This window comes from Sardina pilchardus, chromosome 2 (genome assembly GCF_963854185.1).
Source record: "Sardina pilchardus chromosome 2, fSarPil1.1, whole genome shotgun sequence".
Taxonomy (NCBI): domain Eukaryota; kingdom Metazoa; phylum Chordata; class Actinopteri; order Clupeiformes; family Clupeidae; genus Sardina; species Sardina pilchardus.
This window is the reverse complement of record NC_084995.1, coordinates 4,560,408-4,582,856: the sequence shown is the minus strand read 5'-3', so window position 1 is coordinate 4,582,856 and position 22,449 is coordinate 4,560,408. Positions and strand designations below refer to the sequence as shown.

Sequence of the window (22,449 nt, the reverse complement as noted above, 5' to 3'; positions counted from 1 at the left end):
TGGGGGTAACGAATCATCAAATTTGCAGCTGAAAATAAAATGTATTTAACAGAAATCTCTTTAATACATGCTACGCTTGTCACTTTACTTATAACCGTAGGCTACATGCACGGAAAAGATTGCGCATTTTGTAACATTGTAACAATGTTACAAAACAACATTGGATGGTCAGATATGCGATAGGGCCGTGAGGGTGATTCATTGTAGCCTAACCATCGACTAGTAGGCCTAGCTCCGCAAAATACATGTATTATATAGTATAGTAAAGTAAATACTACTGTATTTCGTAGAGGGCATAGGTATTAACTTTGAAAAATGTCTCTGCCCCCCGCGAAAGTAGGCATATAGCCTACATTTTCATGAGGATTACTCTGCAAACCAAAGCCTATTAGTAGGCATAGGCGCTATCTAGGTGAAAGACCACAGCTGTGGCGCAACTAGTTGGGTGCCTGCACTGCATGCCGGCGACCTGGGTTCAACTCCTGCTCCGTCATCCTCTCCAGATCCTACCAAAGAAAGGCCAAATTTGCTCCAAAAGTCTATATTAAAGACGTTTTAGTTTTGCGAATTTTTTTTTATGTTTGCGATGTCTGCTGAAAATAGACATTTTTCTACATTTTAAGCAGCATTCACACACACATTTTTACTTTTACATAATTAGTGTCAGGCACAGTGAGACCAAGGCCCTTTCCGAAACGTGCCCCTAAACCCTCCCCCTACACACATCCACTTCGTTTGCGCGTTCACGCAAGGGTCCGCCACATTGAGTATCATCCGAAATAAAATTTGAGTCGAGTGAAGTGCCTAGGGAGAGGGGCTAGCATGGATGCTGACTTGGAATGCAGGTGAAACCGTTTTCACGTGTTCGTGCAGCTCGTGTAATCTCCCTGCCAGTTGTTTTTGGTCCGTATGACAACATTTACAGACAAAAGCGTGATTTAAGCTACATTGTAACAACTCATGTTTAGATTGATACTCAAGTTTACAAAACGCTTTTGCACACCTCTTTTGTAGGGACAGTTGCGTCGGAATAGGTTACCCAGTTAAAACTTGTGGAAGAAAATCCCGCACACCATTACGCATGCATATTTATTTACGTTTCGGTTGTAGACCTTCCTCAGGTTCACCCTACAGTGGCCGTTGGTTGACATTGGCCGCTTTCACGTGAGATTCTCGTGAGACATCACGCGTGAATCACGTGTATTTTATTTATTTTCCCAAGTGAAGCTGCAATGACCCAAACAACCACCAGGTGGCACTTGTGAGCAGGGTTAGGAATGTCGGCATTTACTACTAGCCAAACAATCCAAAAGTCAATTAAATCCCGAAGCAAGCTGAACATCTTTTCTGCTTTTAACAGCCTAGTCTCACGATAAAACGTGTTATTGTTTATGAAGGTGTCTTCTGTTGGCCTATTGTATGAAGAGGCATCTGGCTGTTTCGTTTAGGTTGGTTTTGCTGTCACTAACGGTTTCATGAGGTCACGAGGCCAGATTCCACTAAAAGCATAAGCCTATGTCCTTGTGTTCTCGTTTTTGGGTCAATTCATACATTTCATTTCAAATGTGCGGATAGGCTGATGGTAGGCCTACGCTTGTTTTTATGCTGGCAACAAAACAAAATGGTTCACGAATGTTATTCTTGATTCTAAATGCGGGAAACAATTAAAAAATAAAATGTCCCATTTTCCGATGCACCACAAACCTCTTGCCTATGTATACAGCCAATACTTGCCAATTTGACAGCTGGCTGTTGTCAAATTTGTCAAATAGCCTAAAATAGGCCTACAGGAGAAACTATATGGTTAATGCTCTCTGCTGTTTCATTCCGAACCGAAAGCGAAGGAGTGAGAATGAATTATGAACGTTTCAGTTTTGCGTAAATAATTCCTGAACGGTTTTGATCAGGCGGGAAACAATTAGGCACCACACACATCTTGTCTATTTAAATATTCTATTATTTGGGCCTATTATAAAAGGTAGGACTTTTTCGTTAGAAAACAATTTCATTTGAATTATGGACTGCCTTTGAATGACGTTTGATCGGACTTTCAGTTCACAGAAGAAAGTTTCAAGACGCTAAGAAACACATGTTAGCCCCGTCGCATTAACGGTAGGGTTGTGCCGATGGACGATATCATCGTCCATCGTGATGGTTGACAGACATCACGATGGAAAGCAACCATTGTGATGCCACGCCCCCACTTATTTCTACTGCAGACTAAGCTAAAATATTAAAAAATAAAAACTTTTCCTTGGAAATGAAATTGAGCCTAAAACTGATGCACATGTAGGGTGCTTAAGAGGCTGTCAGCCAAACAGTGCAAAATTAAAAAACATATTAGTCTGAGACCGTCTTGTTCAAATGAGTCCTCCTTGCAACGTGAATGTGTTATTGTCTTTTTTAGGCTACATGTCTCGCAGTGTAGCCTACATTGAACGCAAAACATGTAGCCATAATGTTTAAGAATGAAATAGTGCAAATGAATTATTATTGTTACGACTAGGACATTCTAGCTCTAATTTCTTGCGAGGCTACAACACTGAAGCGCCGAATGCGCCATTCTCCACCGTGTTAAAATAAACCATTTATTTCGTTATCGTTATCAGAAGCTATAGCCTACGTCTTTCACTGTAATGCTTGTATTTCACGCATTTGCCTTTAGCAAAAGCCCCAGCAGCGGAGTGGCAATCGGGATTCGTTAGGCTATTTGTAAAAGTTGTTTAGCCTACTTCAACTGTTATTTAATTTGACTTGACTGCGCGATCGCAGCCTACTTTCACTTTCTGCTGCCCTCATAGTCGGCAAGCCGGTAGCCTAATAACGTGGGATGCGTAACATATGAGTTAGGTACAGACTGGGCTATTCAAGATTTTAGATGAGTGACCGCGAGGTTTTTTGCGAGGCCCAGCGAATGCTGGCAATGTGTAGGCCTAATATACCGCTGGTTGGTGTAAGCAGGTGTTTAGATTGGCTGTCTGTCGGTCTCTTACTAGGATTTTCTTGGAGCAGATCTTCCACACAGTAGCCCAGTCAGTATGTCTCTTAGCTGTCCACTTTCACCAGGCCATATAGCCTATATAATATTTAATATAGGCCATATATAGCCTATAATATAATATATTTATTTACAACCCCCCCCCCCCCCCCCGACGACGATATCATCGTCCATTGCAATGTTTTACTGTACACATCGTCATATGCCAATTAAGGGGACATCGCCCAACCCTAATTAACGGTGACTTAATTTATTTCAAAATGATATGACCTCATGAATCCTATGGTTGTTTGTGTGTTCTACTTGTCTTTTTTGATCTATAATGATTATAGGGGATGCATCTCAGTTGTTAGATTTGCACATAATATGGTCACCCGCAGTTATGGGTCAAGAAAACATATTTTTTTTATGATATTCGGGTCATGTTTGGTCGGGTCGGTATAAAAAAATATGCTGTTATTTTTTTGTCATTTATATCTTACATAATTGTCTTTAGAAGAGGAAAACATAATTTGCAGCATTCCCACTGAAACGCGATTCTATTCCCCATATTTTGTCACGAACATGTAGCCTATGCACTTGTTGTTTCTGCGTAGACAGACCCTCGGCTACACTTGACATGCAGTTGTGTTCTGTTCTCAGAGCATATGCTTTCTTTGTCTATGATCTGCAACTTTTTTCTCGAACTGCTGGCCAATTCGATTCGGCTACTGAGCAGCGAAGTTGCTGATGCGATGCGTGCTTCTCAAGTCTGATCATTTGCAGCAAGATCGAATGGTGGAACCATGGACTGAAAGACAAATAAACTAAAAGTGTCCCCAATCAGGAAATACTTCTTAATTTAATGTCATCAAGGCATATAGCCTACAATTGGTATGAGCATGCAATGTGTGTCCTTGCGCAACTTATAAAGTGGCTCGTTGGAAAGCCCCGCGTCTGCTCTTTCGTGCAATAAAGGTTTCGCGGAGCGAGCAATGACGCACTCAATCGGGCTCTATGGGTTTTGGTTTTGATTTTTGTTTTGGTCCCTTGATGAAGACGTTAATAAAGAGTTTCTTAATAGTAATACGGTAATATTCTATGCCTGCATTTCATGCTTGCATGGGAGCCTCGACGCATTCATGTGAGGAACGGCTGAAACAGAATTTGTATAGGAAAATCCTTAGGCTAATTACAGTATGTTCAATGTTGAGTCAAATAGCCTAATTTTTGGATGAACGCTGACACGGAACAAAAAAAGGCCTAGACTAAATGCATGTTTCCCAAATTCTGAGCAATCACTAGGCTATTAGGCCTATTGTTTACATTCATGAGATACCAGTTTTGCGTAGCTCAATGACGCTACGACTAAGTTAGACTAATTTTTACAATAAGCGGGTCGGGAAGCGGGTCGGGTATAATATTTCAATAATTCTTTTGTGTGGTCCGAGTTGCGGTCGGGTTAGTTGTAAACGGCGGGGCGGAGCGGGCCGTTCAGACACGTACCCGCGCATCACTGGTGGGCACCAACTTTTTCGATGAATTGATAAACATTTAAAAAGTGGTGGGGACAAAATCGTTCGTCATAAAAAGTGGTGGAGACATGGCTACCCGGTCCCCGGCGAAAATTATGCTGCTGTTTCCGAAAGCCGAAAAGGCGTAGGCTCACTGTTGCAGACGCACACTCAACATAGCCTATACAAAAGATTGCTAATGATGTGTGAAACTGCTCTTGGGGGGTGGGGGATATTTTAATTCGTGTTCTAAGGCACAGAGGCCAGCTCTCAGAGGGGGGATGGTACAGTTAGCTTCCAACACTTGATGCTGCTGCCCATTTCGGAGCCCTATTAGAATCGCTTTGTGGTAGCCATCGTCGGCACGGCATAGATGCTTGGACAACGACTCAAAAGTCAAAGACTAGACTAGACTAATCGTTATAATATTTTCTATGTTTCAAATCACTTGATCGCAGATGTAACAGAACCCTCACCAATTTGAGGAACCGGATAACCTCGCAAAATTCATGCTCGTCTTTTTGCGCAAGTGAAACTGAACGTTAGATAGATATATAGATAGATAGATAGATAGGCGTCATTTTAACACTTTTTGTTATCACAGATTTTGTCCCCATCACTTTTGCCAACTGAAAATAAAATGTCTTTAATACATGGCTACGCTTGACAGGGCGATAGGACAGTGAGCGGTGATTCATTTTCACCATTGACTAGACCTATAGCTACGCAAAATAAAGTTCTAGCAACTTACAGTGGGTACGGGTTGAGAATGCACCTTCTCCCGGGGGACTCCCGAAGAGATCCCGCAGGCCGTCAAGCCGATTTTTTTCGAGGCTAAGGCAATGTACCCAAACAACCACCAGGTGGCAGAAAGTTTCATCCCGCATTTCAAAATGATGAAGACCGCATATCCGTCAATAGTCGACTCCTTAATCTCATTTAATCATTACAATGAAGGTGATGACTGGCGAAATTATTCAAACGACGTTTCAATGAACAATTGTTGAAATGAATGAAAATGGTTATAGAAAATCGCCTACAGCCTAACGCTGACACAGCTGATTCTTTGATTGATTCTAAGCTGTTTTGATGTAGGGGATGGGTAAACTGGCGCGCTACAAACATGCTACTAATCAAATGTAATATTAGGAGGACTAGCCTACTTAGACACTTTAGTCATAGGCAACGTTGCCATGTTAATTTGGGCTAGAAGTGCTTGCTTGTGGTGGCGCTCCTGTCCGCTGCTTCTCCCGAATTGTGTGGCAAATTTGTCAGCAATCAGTTTAAATGTCAAATCATATTTATTTCTCTTTGTCGCCATGGTATTGGGTTAAACGCGGAGAAACGAGATGGTCAGTCCTCGTATTTTTTCTTCGCGTTTCGTTATAAGAAATATATAGGTAATAGTTAGTCTTCTTCCGTATTGAACAGATAGGCTACGGGACGCTCTTTGTTCCGTATTTTAAGGAACTACTCAATGCACACACACTACAATGAAAAACACACAAAGAAATCGCTAAACATATAGCCTACAACCTATTGACACTTTAATGCAGCGTTTCTCAAACTATGGGCCGCGAAACGTGGAGACTGCTGCTGGTCCGCGAGACATGGAGTGAAATTAGGTCCGGTGATCTGATAATTTGCTGCGCAATTGACCAAGCAACCGCGGACCGACAGAAAAAGAAAGCAAACGTTGCTGCTATCGGGAGGAAATGCTTGCTAATTTGATGTGTTTAAACATAGAGCCATACAATTAGGTGTGTCTGTTATTATGATAATTTTCGAGCATAACTGCTTGTCCATAGCTCAGTGACAGGTGTTAATAGCCTTGCCATAAGCACTGCTGTGGAATGCAGGTGCTTCTTTTATTATGCGGTTAGAGCATAAGCGCTTACTCATATTTATAGACTATAACTCAGGGACAGGTGCAAAACCACCAACTGGGATGGATCGAAGGGCAAGCAAGCACTGCCACACAACGTGAAGGCCTTTGTGTTGTCAACACTAAACAGAAAGTTTCCTACGATGGGGAGAAGTGGCCGCAAGGACTGCATCGATAAGATCAACGAATGCCTTCGCAAGCCCCGAAACCCCGGTGATACATTTTCTTTCCTTTAATTCAATAAAAAAATTTTATCTGAAGAACTTTTCCGAGGTTGTCTTGTCTACCAAATCCTAAACTTAAATAGCGTAAACATTTTATCTTATGAAAAAACTCTTAGGGGGAACAGTTAGGCAGCCCTTCCTCCATATCGTAGTAGGCCTGAGACCCTGGATGTAAATTGGAATGCATTTTTCATTTCACTCAATCATTTTGGCTTAGTAGGGCTTCATAAACATACAAAACAAATTTCACCTCTGTACATCAAGTAGTTTTTTAGAAAAACGATGTCCTCATATGAGGACATTGGGTCTCTATTACCATAAAATACAATGAGATTGCCAATCCAGAAAGAATGTGAATATTCATGTGTGTACTAAGATTCAACTATTAAGAAAACAGTTTGTTTTTATTGAACAGAAATGTCCTGTTATTAATTTGGTTAAGTTTAGTGTTTATTTGTAAATGTTAGTTGTACGTATGGGTCAGACCCATGTGGAGAGAAGTCTATCCACAATCAATTGAAGCGAAACAGTTCTGCTCTATTTGTTTCTTATTTGTTTATTTATTTATTTGTGTAATTCCTTCAATGGATTTATTTATTCAGGCTACTCTATTATGTCTATGTCCACACTTTGACTTCCATTATTGCTTTACAGTAGTTTAATATGGCCAATGAACGACAATTTTCAATGTAATATGTAGCCTAAAAATGAAATTATGCGTACATTTCAGTCCCGATGTCCTCGTATGAGGACATGAAAGTTAAACACGTCCTGGTCTGTTTGCAATGATCGAAATGGGGGAAACTTGATGCCATATCATACTACAACTGTTCACAAACATATATATATAAAAAAAAAAAATGTCATAACGTTCACTGGCACGTTACCATGACGATAGTTCTCACGTGTATGCCGGTAAAGCGTGGAGGTGGATTTTGACGCCATATTGCTTTTTCCCAAAACATTGTATTGTGTGTTTGATAACACTGGAGGGTAAAATTAAGTGTCCACATATAAGGACAACAGGTTTTTATTCAGAAAAAGTAAGCACAAGGTAAAGCAGAGCCTAAATGTAATGTCCTCATATGAGGACGCAGGGTCTCAGGAGGATAGGCAATTTATTAGAGGGGTCAAAAAAACTCATAAAGTAGGCTAGCCTGCTACTTTTTCCAGACTAAATGTGTCACTTTAGTGATGGGCTCTTTCAAATGCAAATGAGGTGGATGGGCTTTTGAATGGGCCTGGTGCAGGTGAGAGGACAAATCCTAAGAATTTGTTGTTTTTACAAAGTGCCATTATCATTGCCATATTCTCTTAAAAAATAGGCTATATATTTGAAAACGAGTTGATTAAAGGTTTCTAATGGTGTTTCTATAATATGATAAAAGCAGAGATTGAGATGTGTTTTTCAAATCCCCCGGGGGGTGTTTAGGCTCCAGGGTGTTAAGCACTCATTCACAACTGTCCCATCGCTAAATGCTCTCTTGTGTTGCGTGATCACACATACCTGTCGTAGTGTGCTTTTAATTTGATAGGCCTAATTATTATCTCCGCCAAGGAGGTTGTTTTCATTGGGGCTCAGTGTGAAAGGAACAGGTCAACCCCGCGATTAGGGGTGTGTGACTGATGACTTATTTGGCAAGGCTATCATTAGGCTTACTATGCATGGCTGTAGGCAGCTATGAGGCCACTGAGATCTGGACCTCATCGGTTTTGAGAGCTGGAAATACATGTGTTTGCTAAATATCGGTATATTGTTGTGCTTGTTGCGTTCGCGACTCGGGGAAGTGAAAGCAGTTCTGTATAGACATTGCAAGTTTTCATAGTGATCATCAGCGCAGCTGTAGCTGATTGTGAAAGCCGATTGGAAATTAGGGGTGGGAATTCGCAAAAAAATTAAGATTCGATACTATTGCGATATTTGGGCCACAATTCGATAATATTGCGATTCTTAACATATTGCGATACACCAAGTATTGCAATTCGATTTTGCGATATATTGCTATTCATGTCTCTCATATTATTCTAAGTCATTACAAAAAAATTGGAAAATAACAGTGTTCAACTCACTTTGCAATGGCATGGTGCATGGCAAGGTCCTTACTATTCACTTTTTGTTGAAAACCAAAATACACCCACCTTTTTCGATGTGAAAGTAGTGTAGAGTGTCGTGTATAACAGGTTGTGATTGTGAAGCCATTTTCATTTATTATTGCTGTTGAATGCACAATGAAACACCACAACACGTGCCCCCCTTATAAGCATAATAAGCTAATTTAATGTGATCAGAGTAAACCCTGAGTAAACTCGACTCAAATAAAAGTAAAATGGATAATTAAATTATATAATTAAGTATTGCGATACTTTGAGCTACAAGTATCGATTTAATTGTGTGCACAAAATATCGCGATACTGAACAGAATCGATTTTTTCCCCCACCACTATTGGAAATACATAAGTTTAGAGCGAACGTTTCAACTATGTTTGCCATGGTAGACAAACACACTCAAATAAAACAATAGCCTAAAAAATAACTGTAGTGCGTAATGGACACGGCTCTATATCCTAAATAATTTTCGAGGTTCGCCATTTGGTAATATGACCTATCCTTACTGACAATAATTTTTGGGGCATGAATGAATGGGTTTGCCCTTAGTTTAAATGGAGGCCGGGGAGAGCGCGCGGCAGCTATTGTTATGTATGGAGCTGGCATAGTTTTGTGCGTTATAATGCACAAAACTTTGTTAAGCCAGGTCTATATACAGTACCCTCCAGAATTATTGGCACCCTTGGTAAAAGTTGACTAAAAATAGGTCTAAAAAATAATCTTTAGGTGATTTATTGTACTCCCACAATGAAAACAATGAGGAAAAATACACCCTGCAAGGGAAGCAAATTTATTCTGAGAGAAAGGAAAATCTCATAAAGAAATAAATGTTTTTAATAAAAACACGTCACTCACAATTATTGGCACCCCTACTTGTAATACCTTCTTAAACCTCCCTTTGTCAATAAAACAGCATGTAATATTCTTCTCTGACACCCCATAAAGATTGAGAATACAAACTAAGGGATTTAAGACCATTCATCTTTACAAAACCTCCCCAGATCGTCCAGATTGCTAGGTCCACACTTGTGCATTCTTCTCGTTGACTCATCCCACTGTTTTTCTATGGAGTTTAGATCAGGGGACTGCTATGGCAATGTCTGAAGCTTGATTTTGTGTTCAGTAAACCATATTTGTTTTGATCTGTGCATTTGTTTTGGTTCATTGACCTGATGAATGATCCAATCATGACGAACTTTTAGGGCCTTGGCAGAGATTGTTTGATTTCCTTTGAAAATGTTCAGGTTTTTCTTGGTGTTCATGATGCCATGCACCTTAATTAGGTTCCCAAGGCCTTTGGGAATTAAAACAGCCCCACAATAGCACAGCCCCTCCACCATAATTCTGATTAGGCATGGGGTTCTTTTTAGTATAGTCATTCTTCTATGTACGCCAAAGACACCTTAAGTGTTTTTAGCAAAAGAGCATAATTTTATTTTCATCTGACAATAGACCACACTCCCAGACATGTCATGGTACCATTCAGTAACTCCTGCCATTTACATTGTTCATTAAATGACTCTACTGGCTTTAACCTGACATGCTGTCTAAATAATCTATTAGCAGTGAGGTCACTTTTGAAGATTTTTTGGGGGGACTTGGTGACCCCAAGATGATAGCTTTGTCTGTAACTCTCAACAGTGGTTCTTATGGATTTTTTTGCCTATCATACCATCCTCCATACTGTGCGTGGGAGCAAAATAGCCATGGGTCTTTGTCCAAGCATGTTTGCCACATTTCCAGATGATTAGAACCTTTTAGTCATCATTTTAACTGGAAACATAGGCATTTTCAACAAAATACCTAGTTTCCATAGACATTCTCTTACTTACAAATGTCAACACAATTTCTTTTTATTTCAATTTAGTGTATTCTCTTGTCTCTCCAATGTTGAAAAATTACTAGAGGATTTAGCCTCTGAGTGACTTCATTTTCATACCATAGTGAAAAAGAACGTCATGAACTACTTCTGAAAGTTCACAGACACTCTGATTTACTTTAAAACGTTGCATTTACATAGGAAAATGCTCCTGTTAAATGTTGTACATAATTTGTTTCAGGGGTGCCAATAATTGTGAGCAAGCTGTTTTTGTTAAAAATATTTATTAGTGTGCTTGCAAAAGCACACTATTGTTCTTCCTATTATTATTATCAAATTTATTTATCTTGCGGAACATTTTTGTCTCCCTATCTTGTCCTAGGGATTTGGAGCTAGAGACGCCGTTCCACTTCTCACGCGTGCGTCCTGATGCGAGGATGGTGGCTTGTATAAAGCTTTTCGATACGCCTTGTCGTTCTCCCGTTATTCCAGTTTTTCCGGTCGATTTTTCCCCATAGGAATGAATGGAAAAGCGACTTTTGAGCGCTGATGCCCACACATTTTTCCACCTGTAGCCCAAACCGTAAGACATAAAGTCATGAAATTTGGTATGCTGATAGAGGAGACTACCCTGATTGACACCACCAGGTTTCATGCTCGCCACTCTCACGCTCTAGCGCCACCAACTGGTCAAAGATGGAAAACATGTTCATGCCCGTAACTTTTGATCCGTATGGCCGATATTGATAAAACTTATACCATTGGAATCCTCTGACTCAGCTGATTCCAACGCACCATGTGATGTAATTTTCCGCCATGATGGATTTTCCGCCATTTTGAATTTTGTTCAAAGTCAAAGTAAAGCTACCCTGGCCGCATAGTTTATCCGATCGTCATGAAACTTGGCACGCGTGATCTACAGACCAAGGTGGATCAACCGCCTTGATTTCGTCTTCATACGTCTAAGCGTTCGCCTGTGATAACCAATTAAATTCAGCGAGCGAAGCCGCCAAACAGGAAGTGCGCCTATCTTGGATATGCTGTGACGTATGAAAGCCATATTTGGTGGGATGACTTGAGACCCCATTCAAAGCACCCCCAATAAATTTGGTGTTATTTGGTCTGTCGATGGCTCTATAATTAGCAAAAACGTGAGTGTTGGTGAATGTATACTATTAATCGGAATAGCTCATCTTAAATTGCTTTAGGTCATGCCAAAAGGACATTTCAGAGTGATTTAAGATACAATGTTGATATTTTTTAAAAAAAATCTATTTATTGCCATTCTTGTAAAAGGTACTGATGTGTATGTCATAGCACAGCATTGTTCCAAGTCTGACGCATACAGTTCAATGACATCATGATTTCAAACTCGATATTACTCAAGCCTCGATTGACTAACATGGGATGGTCCGCAACGGTACACCAGTGGTGTAATTCTAGGCTTGTCCGCATCGTTGTCTCACCTTGAGACTGGGTAATTCTTAGAGATGCCATGGTCCCGAGGGACAAGTACGGACTTACTCGCTGTTGGATACAATGTGTGTTCAGTTGTTATATATAGTAGACAATCACACGATGTTTCTCAGTGACGGTGTGTTTTGGATCATTTGTATTGACCTGAGCATTCTGGGTATTTCACTCAGAGGATCATATGACACCCCCACAAAGCAGGCGAAATACCGGAAGTAGAGTGGTGTGCGTGAGGCAACGAGGATTTTAATTAGAATGTAGTCCTATGGAAATCGCAGTTACACTTTCAACAGTAAGTGTGTTTAGACTTCGAATTTCGTCACATAATTTATATCATAGCCACCTAAGAGTTTACCAAAGATAACGTTGTTGTCCATTTCAATTTAATAAATGTTTCTGAATTTGGGGAGGTCTCCTTATGGAGGTTATGGGGTTATGTTTTCCATGTATTCCTGTAGGAAAAGGTTGTGGCTTACACTTTCATAAAGTTTGTATATTTACACTTCAAATTTCGTTACACCATTTATATCATAGCCACCCTAAGGTTTAACACAAATAACAACGTAGTCCAATGTTATTTTAATGCATTTTTCGGAATTTGAGAGGTCTAGTTATGAGGGTAGGTTAGCTAACTGCAGTTCAAATGCTAATCGCGACTAGCATCGCTAGTTGGTTTTAACTTTACCGAGGCTGTTTATACTGAATTGCAACTGCTGTTATGAAGACAGTTTGGAGCCTGGCAGACGTGAAGGCAGTGAAAGGTAATGAAATGCATAGTCCAAGTAGCCTGGGAAGCCGTCTAGTTATGAGGGTAGGTTACCTAACTGCAGTTCAAATGCTAATCGCGACTAGCATCGCTAGTTGGTTTTAACTTTACCGAGGCTGTTTATACTGAATTGCAACTGCTGTTATGAAGACAGTTTGGAGCCTGGCAGACGTGAAGGCAGTGAAAGGTAATTAAATGCATGGTCCAAGTAGCCTGGAAAGCCAAACTATGTTAACTGTAGCCTAAGTTTAATATGGAACGAGTACGTGTTGCTGATATCATTTCGCAACTCATCGAGCTAGCAAGTCAAGCTAGTCTACATCAGGCAGTGCATAGATAATATTATTACACTTTTTTACAGTCAATGAAGCACCAAGTGAAAGTCAATGTTTGCTTTATATCCAGTGGCAGTGGTGCTGATGTCGTTTGAATAAGTACAGTAAACTTAGTCAGAAGATCTAAAAATATTTGCATTCATGCTACCTGTATGGTCTATGTGCCACCTATGAATCCCCCTGTTGCAAGCTGCTGCCAAGTAGGCTGGTCATGTCTAAAGCGTGATTATTTTCAATAACTACTCCTCCTGATTGATTGTCATTGACACCGTCAGGGTATGGCTTACCAAGACAGGGAGAAAGTAAGCTGTGTATGGCAGGTGCGTGTGGTAGGCTAGGCAAGGCAGTGCTATTCCATGTAAACTGCAGTGGTGGACTGCGTGATCGCTGGTCAGGCCACCCCCAACCAGCAAAATGTGACGTGATATATATCTATATGTCTATATACTGTATCTATCTAGGATATCTGTATATATCTATGTATCTATCTATAATCTGCACTTTTTACTGCTGAACCGTGTCTTGCCCGTTTCTCTTTACTCCTCTCTCATGTCAATCTCAAGGGGGCTTGTTCAGTGGTCCCCAACGTGACGCAATAGAGTACATTGAGGGGGAAAGAAGAATCATTGCAAACCTCAAATCATTGCAACATCAAATAGGCCTACAATGGATAACAGTTTAGATGAGTAGTACCTAATGCAAATTTGTTTAATAATGCAAACCTTGCAATACGGCCTTTAACATATGTGATATTTTGGATACCCATTTCATTGCAGAGGATAGGGTAGTTGTGTTTGAAGGGGACGTGACTTAACATAGGCTATAATTAACTATTTTTACGACTTGATTCAAAGCAAGGTCGGGGGCATATATATTTTTTTTACAGTTAAGAGTTTTCCGACACTCAATGTGTCGCTACCATGGCAGGATTTTTCTGCTTGGCTTTCGTTATGAAGCTTGACTTGACCTGTCATCGATGCTGCCCCGTCAGTGCAAACTACGCATATCCCTGCTAACTTAACTGGAAAGCTATACTGGACGCGTAACTGAAGCGTTCCGTTCGCGACGCGTACAATTCATTTTAGATGACTGGTCCATCTCCCACATCTGTTATAGCTACTTTAATAGTGGGAGCTAATTCAACACTTCAGTTCTGCACCGGATGTAGCTCCCCTGTACGCTCATGATTTGTAAAGCAGGCAACAATTCTGTTACCCTGAACATCTCATCTCCGGTAGCATTGTCCAGTTCTTTGCCAAATAAAATGATCTGAAATCTCATCATCCACGTATCTCACGTTCGCGATCAACTGGCAAGGCCAACTGGTCAGTGGAGTTTTTCCATTTCTTATGCAGCATCTGGCCCTAGCATCACTTTAACCATTTGCAGGCTAGAATGAGCGACTCTGTTAAATTGTGTGGCTTTTTTAAATTTAGCAAACAAATCTGAAAAACGAGCCACACGCACGATAGAAAGCATAGCATTCAGTGTCTTTGTTCTGGTGCAGCACATTCCGAGGTTCATGTGGAAGCGAATGCACTCTCTTTAAAAACATATCCATTGCGTGCACCTGCATTCTGCCTTCTGCTGTCAATACAGAACAACAAACAAACAAACTTAATGTTAACGAAGTTGTTAACATTACGCCCTGAAGTAAAGTAAACTGTAGCCTATTGTTGTTTGTGCTGCAAAGAAAACTTGAATTGATATAATTGCAATATAATTATTATGGCCAAATTTCTTTTTATGAAATGATATATCAAAGCAGGTAGAAGTAACTGTAGTCACTTGACATTTCTGAGGATTTACATATTTCCATCAGGGCAGTGGTATGTGTGGAGGGACCACACTAGTTAATCACGCCATCAACACCTTCTTACCTTTTCTTCTGTTATTACTATTCTTTAACTTTATGGTAGAAAGTGAGTCCAGCAAATTGAGAACCTAGGATCCTGTTTATGTTTATGAATGTGACTCCAGTATATGTTGAGACATAAGAGTGGAAAAGGGGGTTACATTTATATAATGCAAATGATTATGTTAACAATGTCATCGAATATGTTGTACAAACAAGAAGAGCGAAATGGTAAACTTTTAAGAAATCATCATCCACATCATAGTATGATGCTGTGTGGGGTTATGGACTTGACAGTTTTGCATGGAATTGCCCATGCAGTATATACATATTTAAGCAATATAGCACGAGTGGGAGTGGGTTGTTGCTAGATATTCCCACGGGTGTTGTTCGGCCGTAGCCTCCGGCCTCGAGGCTACGGCCGAACAACACCCGTGGGAATATCCAACAACAACCCACGATTACGAGTGCTATATTGCTTTTATACAACAATTCTACCACTTCTTTTTTGTGCTAATTTCCCATTATCATGTAAACGTTTAAATCGCTAAAACTGTCTTGTTTGTAGAACTAACTTCTCTCCGCCACAAATTTCTACTTCATGCAGGACAAACTGCCGTTACTAGTTCTAAATGGATGGTTGCTATGGCCAAAGGCCAGTCGTTAGTTCTAAAAGCACGTTGCTATGGCCAAAAGCCAGTCGTTAGTTCTATCTCTCCCGTTGTCAAGCAATGTAGAATCTAGCCTAATAAACGTTAGCTCGCATTGCGTCTGGTTAGGACATGCTTTTAGCTTTGAAACATCACTATTTTACTTAGCCTACATGCCATCCAACTAGCTAATATCCACCTCCGTCATATTCTATGTTCTGAGCGTCTGTATTTCAGCTTGGATGCAACGTGACAGTTCGGTTTACACTTGACAATTTGACATTGTATCGCGGAGTGATTTATTATTAGCTGTGAAAAGTCCGAGTGGATTATCGTGGGATATCTCAACTCATGGAACGTCTCTCGGCCAATCAGAAACAAAGAAACCGCTTCATAGAACCCAATTGTTGTATAATAAGATTTGACACATTGCAGTTTTTTAATGGTGGGGTTATTTATAAATCAAAGAATTGTGGGTAGATGTGGGTGAACTGTGCAACATGCAGTTTGTGGACATGAGGCAGACGTAACAGACAGATATTTGTGTTTGAGGGGGTGATGTGTATGTGTGTGTGTAAGTGTGTGTGTGTGTGTGTGTTTATGTGAAAGTCTTCGTTGCTGGTCAACTCAGCGACATGCAGTTTGTGGACAAGAGGCAGATGTAACGGACTGACGTTTCTGTTTGAAAGAGTTGTTTGTGTGTGTGTGTGTGTGTGTGTGTCTTTGTTGCCGGTGTACAGTATTTCTGAATATGAATGCTGTCTGGACAGGAAATGGCACAGCTTTTATCACATGCAACCAATCCAAAATCGATTTCATATTCAGAAACGTTAACCAGTAACAGCCTGGTTGCTTTGACATATCAAAACCAAATTTTATCCTATTACATCATTTGAACAGGTGAGTCGTCCTGTTTATTTTACCATCCATTTGAGGCTATAACACATTGCAACTTATTTAACAGTGAGTAAACTGCGGATGTTCCCGCATAACAGAATAGCTATAACATTAGGCTACTCGTATTTGTTCTAGAAACATGCCTAGTTCCTTAGGCTCCCTCCTTCCTTCAGTGGTTACGTGTTTCATGCTGGCTACACGAGAACAACTCATACTTAATTCAACACAAGGTCTACAGACCTTAGAGGTGTACATTTCATTTTCATACATCAAAGCGTTAGCCCTTGACAGCCAATCAAATTCTATGTTGAAGTGTCCAAACAGGAAGTGAGGTCAAATCTCGGAGACGCTTTGAGGTATTGAGACCATATTTGGCGGCATGATTTTGGACACCATCCAAAGTAGCCTCAGTAAATGTGTTGTAATTTGGCCACTAGGGGGCGCCGCAATTAGCAAAAATGCATTTTGGCTCATATCTCTTTACGTCTTTGGGATGACATCTACATTTTTACATTGGAGGTGCTCTGGGCCATACCACTGATGAATCTAGGCAACTTGTCAGGTCAGTGTAAGAATTCGGCAATCGAGGGCAACGCCGCCAAACTCGAAGCAGCTTCGCGTCTTGGCCAAACTTTGGCGCTTTGACCTGAGGACAAGCGGTCGTGTCTCCTACCGGGCGCTGTCGTGGCGCGTCTGAGCAAGCACACTTTGCACTTTCCCACCGGGAAATGCATTCTAGTTTTCTTTATGAGATTTTCCTTTTTCTCAGGATAAATTTGCTTGCCTTGCAGGGTATATTTTTCCTCATTGTTTTCATTGTGGGAGTACAATAAATCACCTAAAGATTATTTTTTATACCTATTTTTAGTCAACTTTTACCAAGGGTGCCAATAATTCTGGAGGGTACTGTATATATATAGAGAGAGAGAGAGAGAAAGAGAGAGAGAGAGAGAGAGATTCATGCATTCTGCATTACCGTGACCCTATACCTTGGATGTTTTTTTTTCTCATTGGAATACAGCAGGACAGGATGCCTTTTATCTATCAAACGCAAAAGCTGAGATTGTTGGAAGGACTAGCCTACGCAACAAGCTTGTTTTTCGTTTCTGGGAGATCTCGTTATCGTTTTGGATTGTCGGATTTTATACTTATTGTATATATAGGATGAACAAAGTCCATGGATTTGCTATATTAAATCCAGTAGCCGAATAATTAGGCTATGTGCCACGTCCGATTTCGCAAGTGGTGTAGTAGGCCTAGGCTACATCGACAGCCGTCTGTGAGATCCATTTCATGAAGAGCAATTGTCTTGTGCGATCATTCCCCCTCCCCCACACTCGTCTAACCAGTTCACTACATTATAGCCTACCTATATGTGGCACTGAGGACGACTGCCTCTCCCTCTTCTCTCTCGACAGACACTGATACTGCGTTCATGCAGCTCGGAACCTCGGAGGACCTGCCTTTAAAAAGTCCCGACCTCCGAAAAAATTGTGTTCATGAGATCAGTTCGGAAAATAAATACAGGAAACGCATAAATACGTTATTACAACTGCTTAGTAGGCTATGGTTGAGCAAGAAGGAAATTGTCTTGGGCGAGTGTTTCTGTCTGTGTTGTTAATTTAGTGACAAATTACCTTCCCTATTCGTAATGACAGTGAAATTCACCTCTTGTGTTGTTGCAAGGGAGGCCGTCGTGGTTGGAGAATATGATAGTGACGTCAAGTCGGACACCTCGGGGCACAAAACTTCCGCACGAGTCTCCGAGCAAAAAATCCAACCCGACCTAGCGTTCATGTCATTTTTCTGCTATCGGAGGTCAGAAATTTCCGAAGGTCCGATGTGCATGAACGCAGTATTAAGCCCGACACAATGTCAATGTGAAAATGTGCGTGAGTGTGCGCTGAACCACGAATTCACATAGGCTATTAACTTTTCTTTTCAGCAGACATCGCAAACATAAAAAAAAAAATCGCAAAACAGAAAATCTTTCTGGTCTTGTAACCGTAATGAATTCATGAATTAATCTAAGGTTGCCTTTCGAGTATTTCAGGTTGAATTGAAGGCTATTTCCTTCTGATAGGCCTAGGTTTCTAAAACCATTTTCATTCATTTCAACAATGGTTTATTGAAACGTCGTTTGATTAATTTCGCCAGTCATCACTTTCATTTTAATGATTAAATGAGACGGATATGCGGAGCATTTCTCTCCCTCTCCATTGACCAAAACGTTGCTCTGGCATCTCTGCTGGACTGACTGAGTTATAGGCTACGTCGAGTGAGAGAGCTGTGAGGTAGGCTGTAAACATTCGAAAACTCTGCAACTGCAATCTAACATGCCGAGCGTCATGTCTCTTTTCTCCGCTTGTCACCAGCGCGGCGTCCTCGGGTTTTTCCATGAGCCGAACCTTCATATTATTAGGGCGGTCTATGTTGCCCCCTTGCGGTTGCAGTTTTCCCGATGCTTCGGGAGTCCCGATGTGCGGGAAAGAAAGGAGCATTCTCAACCCGTACCATCTGTAGATATAGGTATACTCATGTTCATGTTGATTCAGAGATAGGCATAGGCCTACCGTTGGCTACTGTACGTCAAGCTAGACTGCATTTTATCATGTGGTGAATGAATGACTATAACGATATGTTGCTGGACCATGCCGGACGTGTTTCCCCCGAAAGAAACATTTCGACAATCATTAAGAAACGTAGGCTACATCATTCATACTCCTACTTCCCGTGCATCTTGCCTTTTACTTGCTTCCTTCATTTTGTGAGAGTCTGAGATTGACAGAGCATTAGACTCTGATCTGATGGACAGTCGTCATTATGCATGTCAGAAGTTTTGATCGTGCGTTAAGTGTATACCGCGAATATCAAATAAACTCGACTGACTGAATCCCTTATATTTTTGGCAACTGTTAAAATATTCAAAAGCATGCGCTGAAATATCAAAGATAATGGTGAGGCATGGTAGGCTACTGTTCTTCGATAAACAACGAATATTTAGATTCACTACTCCCGTCCTCCGCTGATCAGAGCGCAATTTCGAATAGCCCACGGAACTACGATTAAAAGATTTATGCTTTGGCTACTGTATTTCATAGAGGGCCTAGACCACCTTTAAAAATGTCTCTGCCCCCCGAGAAAGTAGGTCTAAAGCCTATACATTTTCACAAATTCATATGGATTACTCCACAAACCAAAGCAAACTAACCAGCGGTGGTAATTTTCGTGGAGTTAGAATGACTACATCGATTTCAGCATCACTCTGGCTCTGGTTTCGTTTTTTTTGGGCGAGCCGAGTCCTGAGGACATGATAGAAACCATCGAACTACTGTAGCCTTCATTCTCCTCGGAATGAGCCATTTAAGTACGAAGCTGATAAAGTAACCTAAATATAGCCTAGTAGGCCTATGCGTTTAAAACTGGTTCTGGCGACAACAGCGCAGCAGAGTCAGAAATGCAACACTCCTCAACATCGTTAAGATCATATCAAATGTATGTCCCCAGCACTTATCAAACCAAGCTGTAAAATAGCGTTTTATCCCCTGAAAACTACACTGACGCCATTAGATAGATAGATAGCTATCCAAAGAGAAATTACAGAATTACATTCATGAGGAAATAGTCTACGTCAGATTACGGAGCTATTGTAGAGAAGCAGTCTAACTCAATAAAACTTGTTTGCATATCATCATCACCGTTGTCAAACTCTCCAATGAAACATAAAGTGTTATTTCAATCTGCTGCTTGTGTTAATGGCAATTTTGAACTAGGCCTATGACAAATAGTTTGTTAGTTCATGCTCGTCTTTTTCGAAGTGCAGAGCCTTGGGAACATTTTCAGAGTGCCAGACTGAATTTACAAACACCCGAAAAAACAAAACAATAGAAGAGTTGTATTGTTGCAGTCTGTAGGTGACTAGGCTACTAGGGATTTCTGTTGGCATTTCCGAAAGCTCCGAAATATACTATATGGGCTGGGCCACTGAGGTTGCTTCCTGGCCGCCTATTGAATGAGTGGATGGGCTACAGTATCAATCACACCGCAGCAATGCTACAGCGGACTGTACTGCCACCTCGTGGTGTTAAGTTGTAATGCAGCTGTAATACATTTCACGCAGAGCGTGAATCAGGCAATGCGTGAGAGAAATGGCCATTCTCAAGTAACGCTTACTGTAGGTCTACGACCGAAACGTTGTAAAAAAACAAAATCCCACGGTGTGCGGGATTTGCAAGATCGTACAAAACTAGGCTGTAATATTTAAACACATGTGCAGGTCGCATTTACAGCACTTTTATAATTTGATGTTAAATAAAGCATAAAATGCAACTCCTCACTCATAGCAATGAAAGGAGAGAAGAGGGATGCATATCCTAATACACAGGGGTGTCCAGAACATCTTTGGCGATTTAATATAGCCTATATTGCCTTCATAATTTCTATGAAAACCAATATAACGTCAATTTCCTTCTCCCTTCAAGCGCATCCGAAATGTAGCGCTGTTTTAACCCCTACCCCTTCAATTCGAGTGTTCTCCGCACCCACGAGTGTGACTTGAAAAGGAAGTTCACTCGCTATCCGAGTCGAAGTGAGTATAGGGACTCCGCTTCGGAAAGGGCCAAATGTGTCTGTCAAGAGAGGGGGGGGGCACAAAAGTGCTTCAACACAAAGTCTATGCCACTGATCAGGGTGAAAGGATATAGTGAAAGCCTAAGGCAGCGATTCCCAATTTTTTTTATTATAACGCACCAACTTCAACATCTTCATCTAGGCCTTAAGCCACACGTTAAAAAGGCAACACGGGTAAAAAGGCCCTTGTTTAAGACACGACCACACAACAGCATTATGCTCATTCCCACGCAACATTTCGAATTTATCCTTCTGAACGTGAGCTAGATTGAGCGCTATGAAACGTCAAGTCATGCCCTATGCGGGACATTCTAAAACGTTTAACGTGAAAAAGCTTAACGTGGCTTAAGGGCGGAAAACAACGATCAATTATCACCAAATTTCTCATGACCATATATTGTCATGGACACTTAAACCTGTCAAAAAAACTAAACCGTAATCCAACGATTACAAAGTGCTTTACAGATAAGCAGCAGATTCAAGATGATGCATATGATGTTTTGAGTCATTTGTTATATGAACAGTAGTACAACATTATATTTTTGTCTTAAATCTAGCTTTTGCTAATCATCTGTAGTTGCTCATATTTTGTTACTCTATGATTACCTTTTGTTTCATTTATTACTTAATATATTAATATATTCAAATAAATAGCAAAGGTTTGAGTGGGAACCCTGAAGGTGTTGTGTGTGCTTGTGCATGAGGTGGGGGGTGGGGGTGTAGGTCCATTTATGCATAGGGCCCCCAAAAGCTTAGCAGCGGCCCTGATCCATATCCTCCAAATTGAGTGCTGACTGTAATGTTGTTTTTATAGGGAAATGCTACAAATGTTGTTAAAAGAGAATGTCTACTGACAAAGATTTCTAACTTACCACAAGTGATGGTTTCTGTTCTGAATAGGTCTGAATGATGTTGCCCATTTTGTAGTTGAGGGAAAGATCGAACTTGAACTCTGTTTGACTGTTGGAACATGGAAAACCCAACACCACTTTCCGGAGTTTTACCGGCCTGTGGCTCTCATCCATTTCGAGGCAAGCTGCAGGTCCCACACTGTCAGACAACCAGCATGCTATCTACAATATAAATACATTATTCAGGACACTGCTGTAGGATTCATAAACATTATATCATTCATTAAATGTGTGTGAAAAGCTGGCTTACATCTAAAATATTTGGAATGGTAGCAGACACAGCAACAAATCTTGTGTTTGACTTTTGATCTTCAAACCCACGGCAAGTGTTCATGGCTTTCATTCTGCTAATTACTGCCTCCAGTGTAGCTCCACGTTGTGCATCTTTTACCACATGTACCTATAAT

The 22,449-nt window shown here is 40.8% G+C and overlaps 1 protein-coding gene across 2 annotated transcripts in view; it reads right to left on the bottom strand.

The window, feature by feature from the left end:
* Window positions 1-22,449, bottom strand: part of hfm1 (helicase for meiosis 1) — a 276,877-nt gene that overhangs the window by 189,191 nt on the left and 65,237 nt on the right. The window contains exons 6-7 of one of the 2 annotated variants that reach the window (XM_062517215.1): window positions 22,293-22,442; window positions 22,004-22,204 (exon numbers count right to left, since the gene is read on the bottom strand). In XM_062517215.1, the coding sequence (XP_062373199.1) occupies window positions 22,004-22,204; window positions 22,293-22,442 (351 nt within the window). Of the gene's footprint in view, window positions 1-22,003; window positions 22,205-22,292; window positions 22,443-22,449 lie in introns of those variants that run through there. The other variant, XM_062517224.1, reaches the window with a different exon arrangement.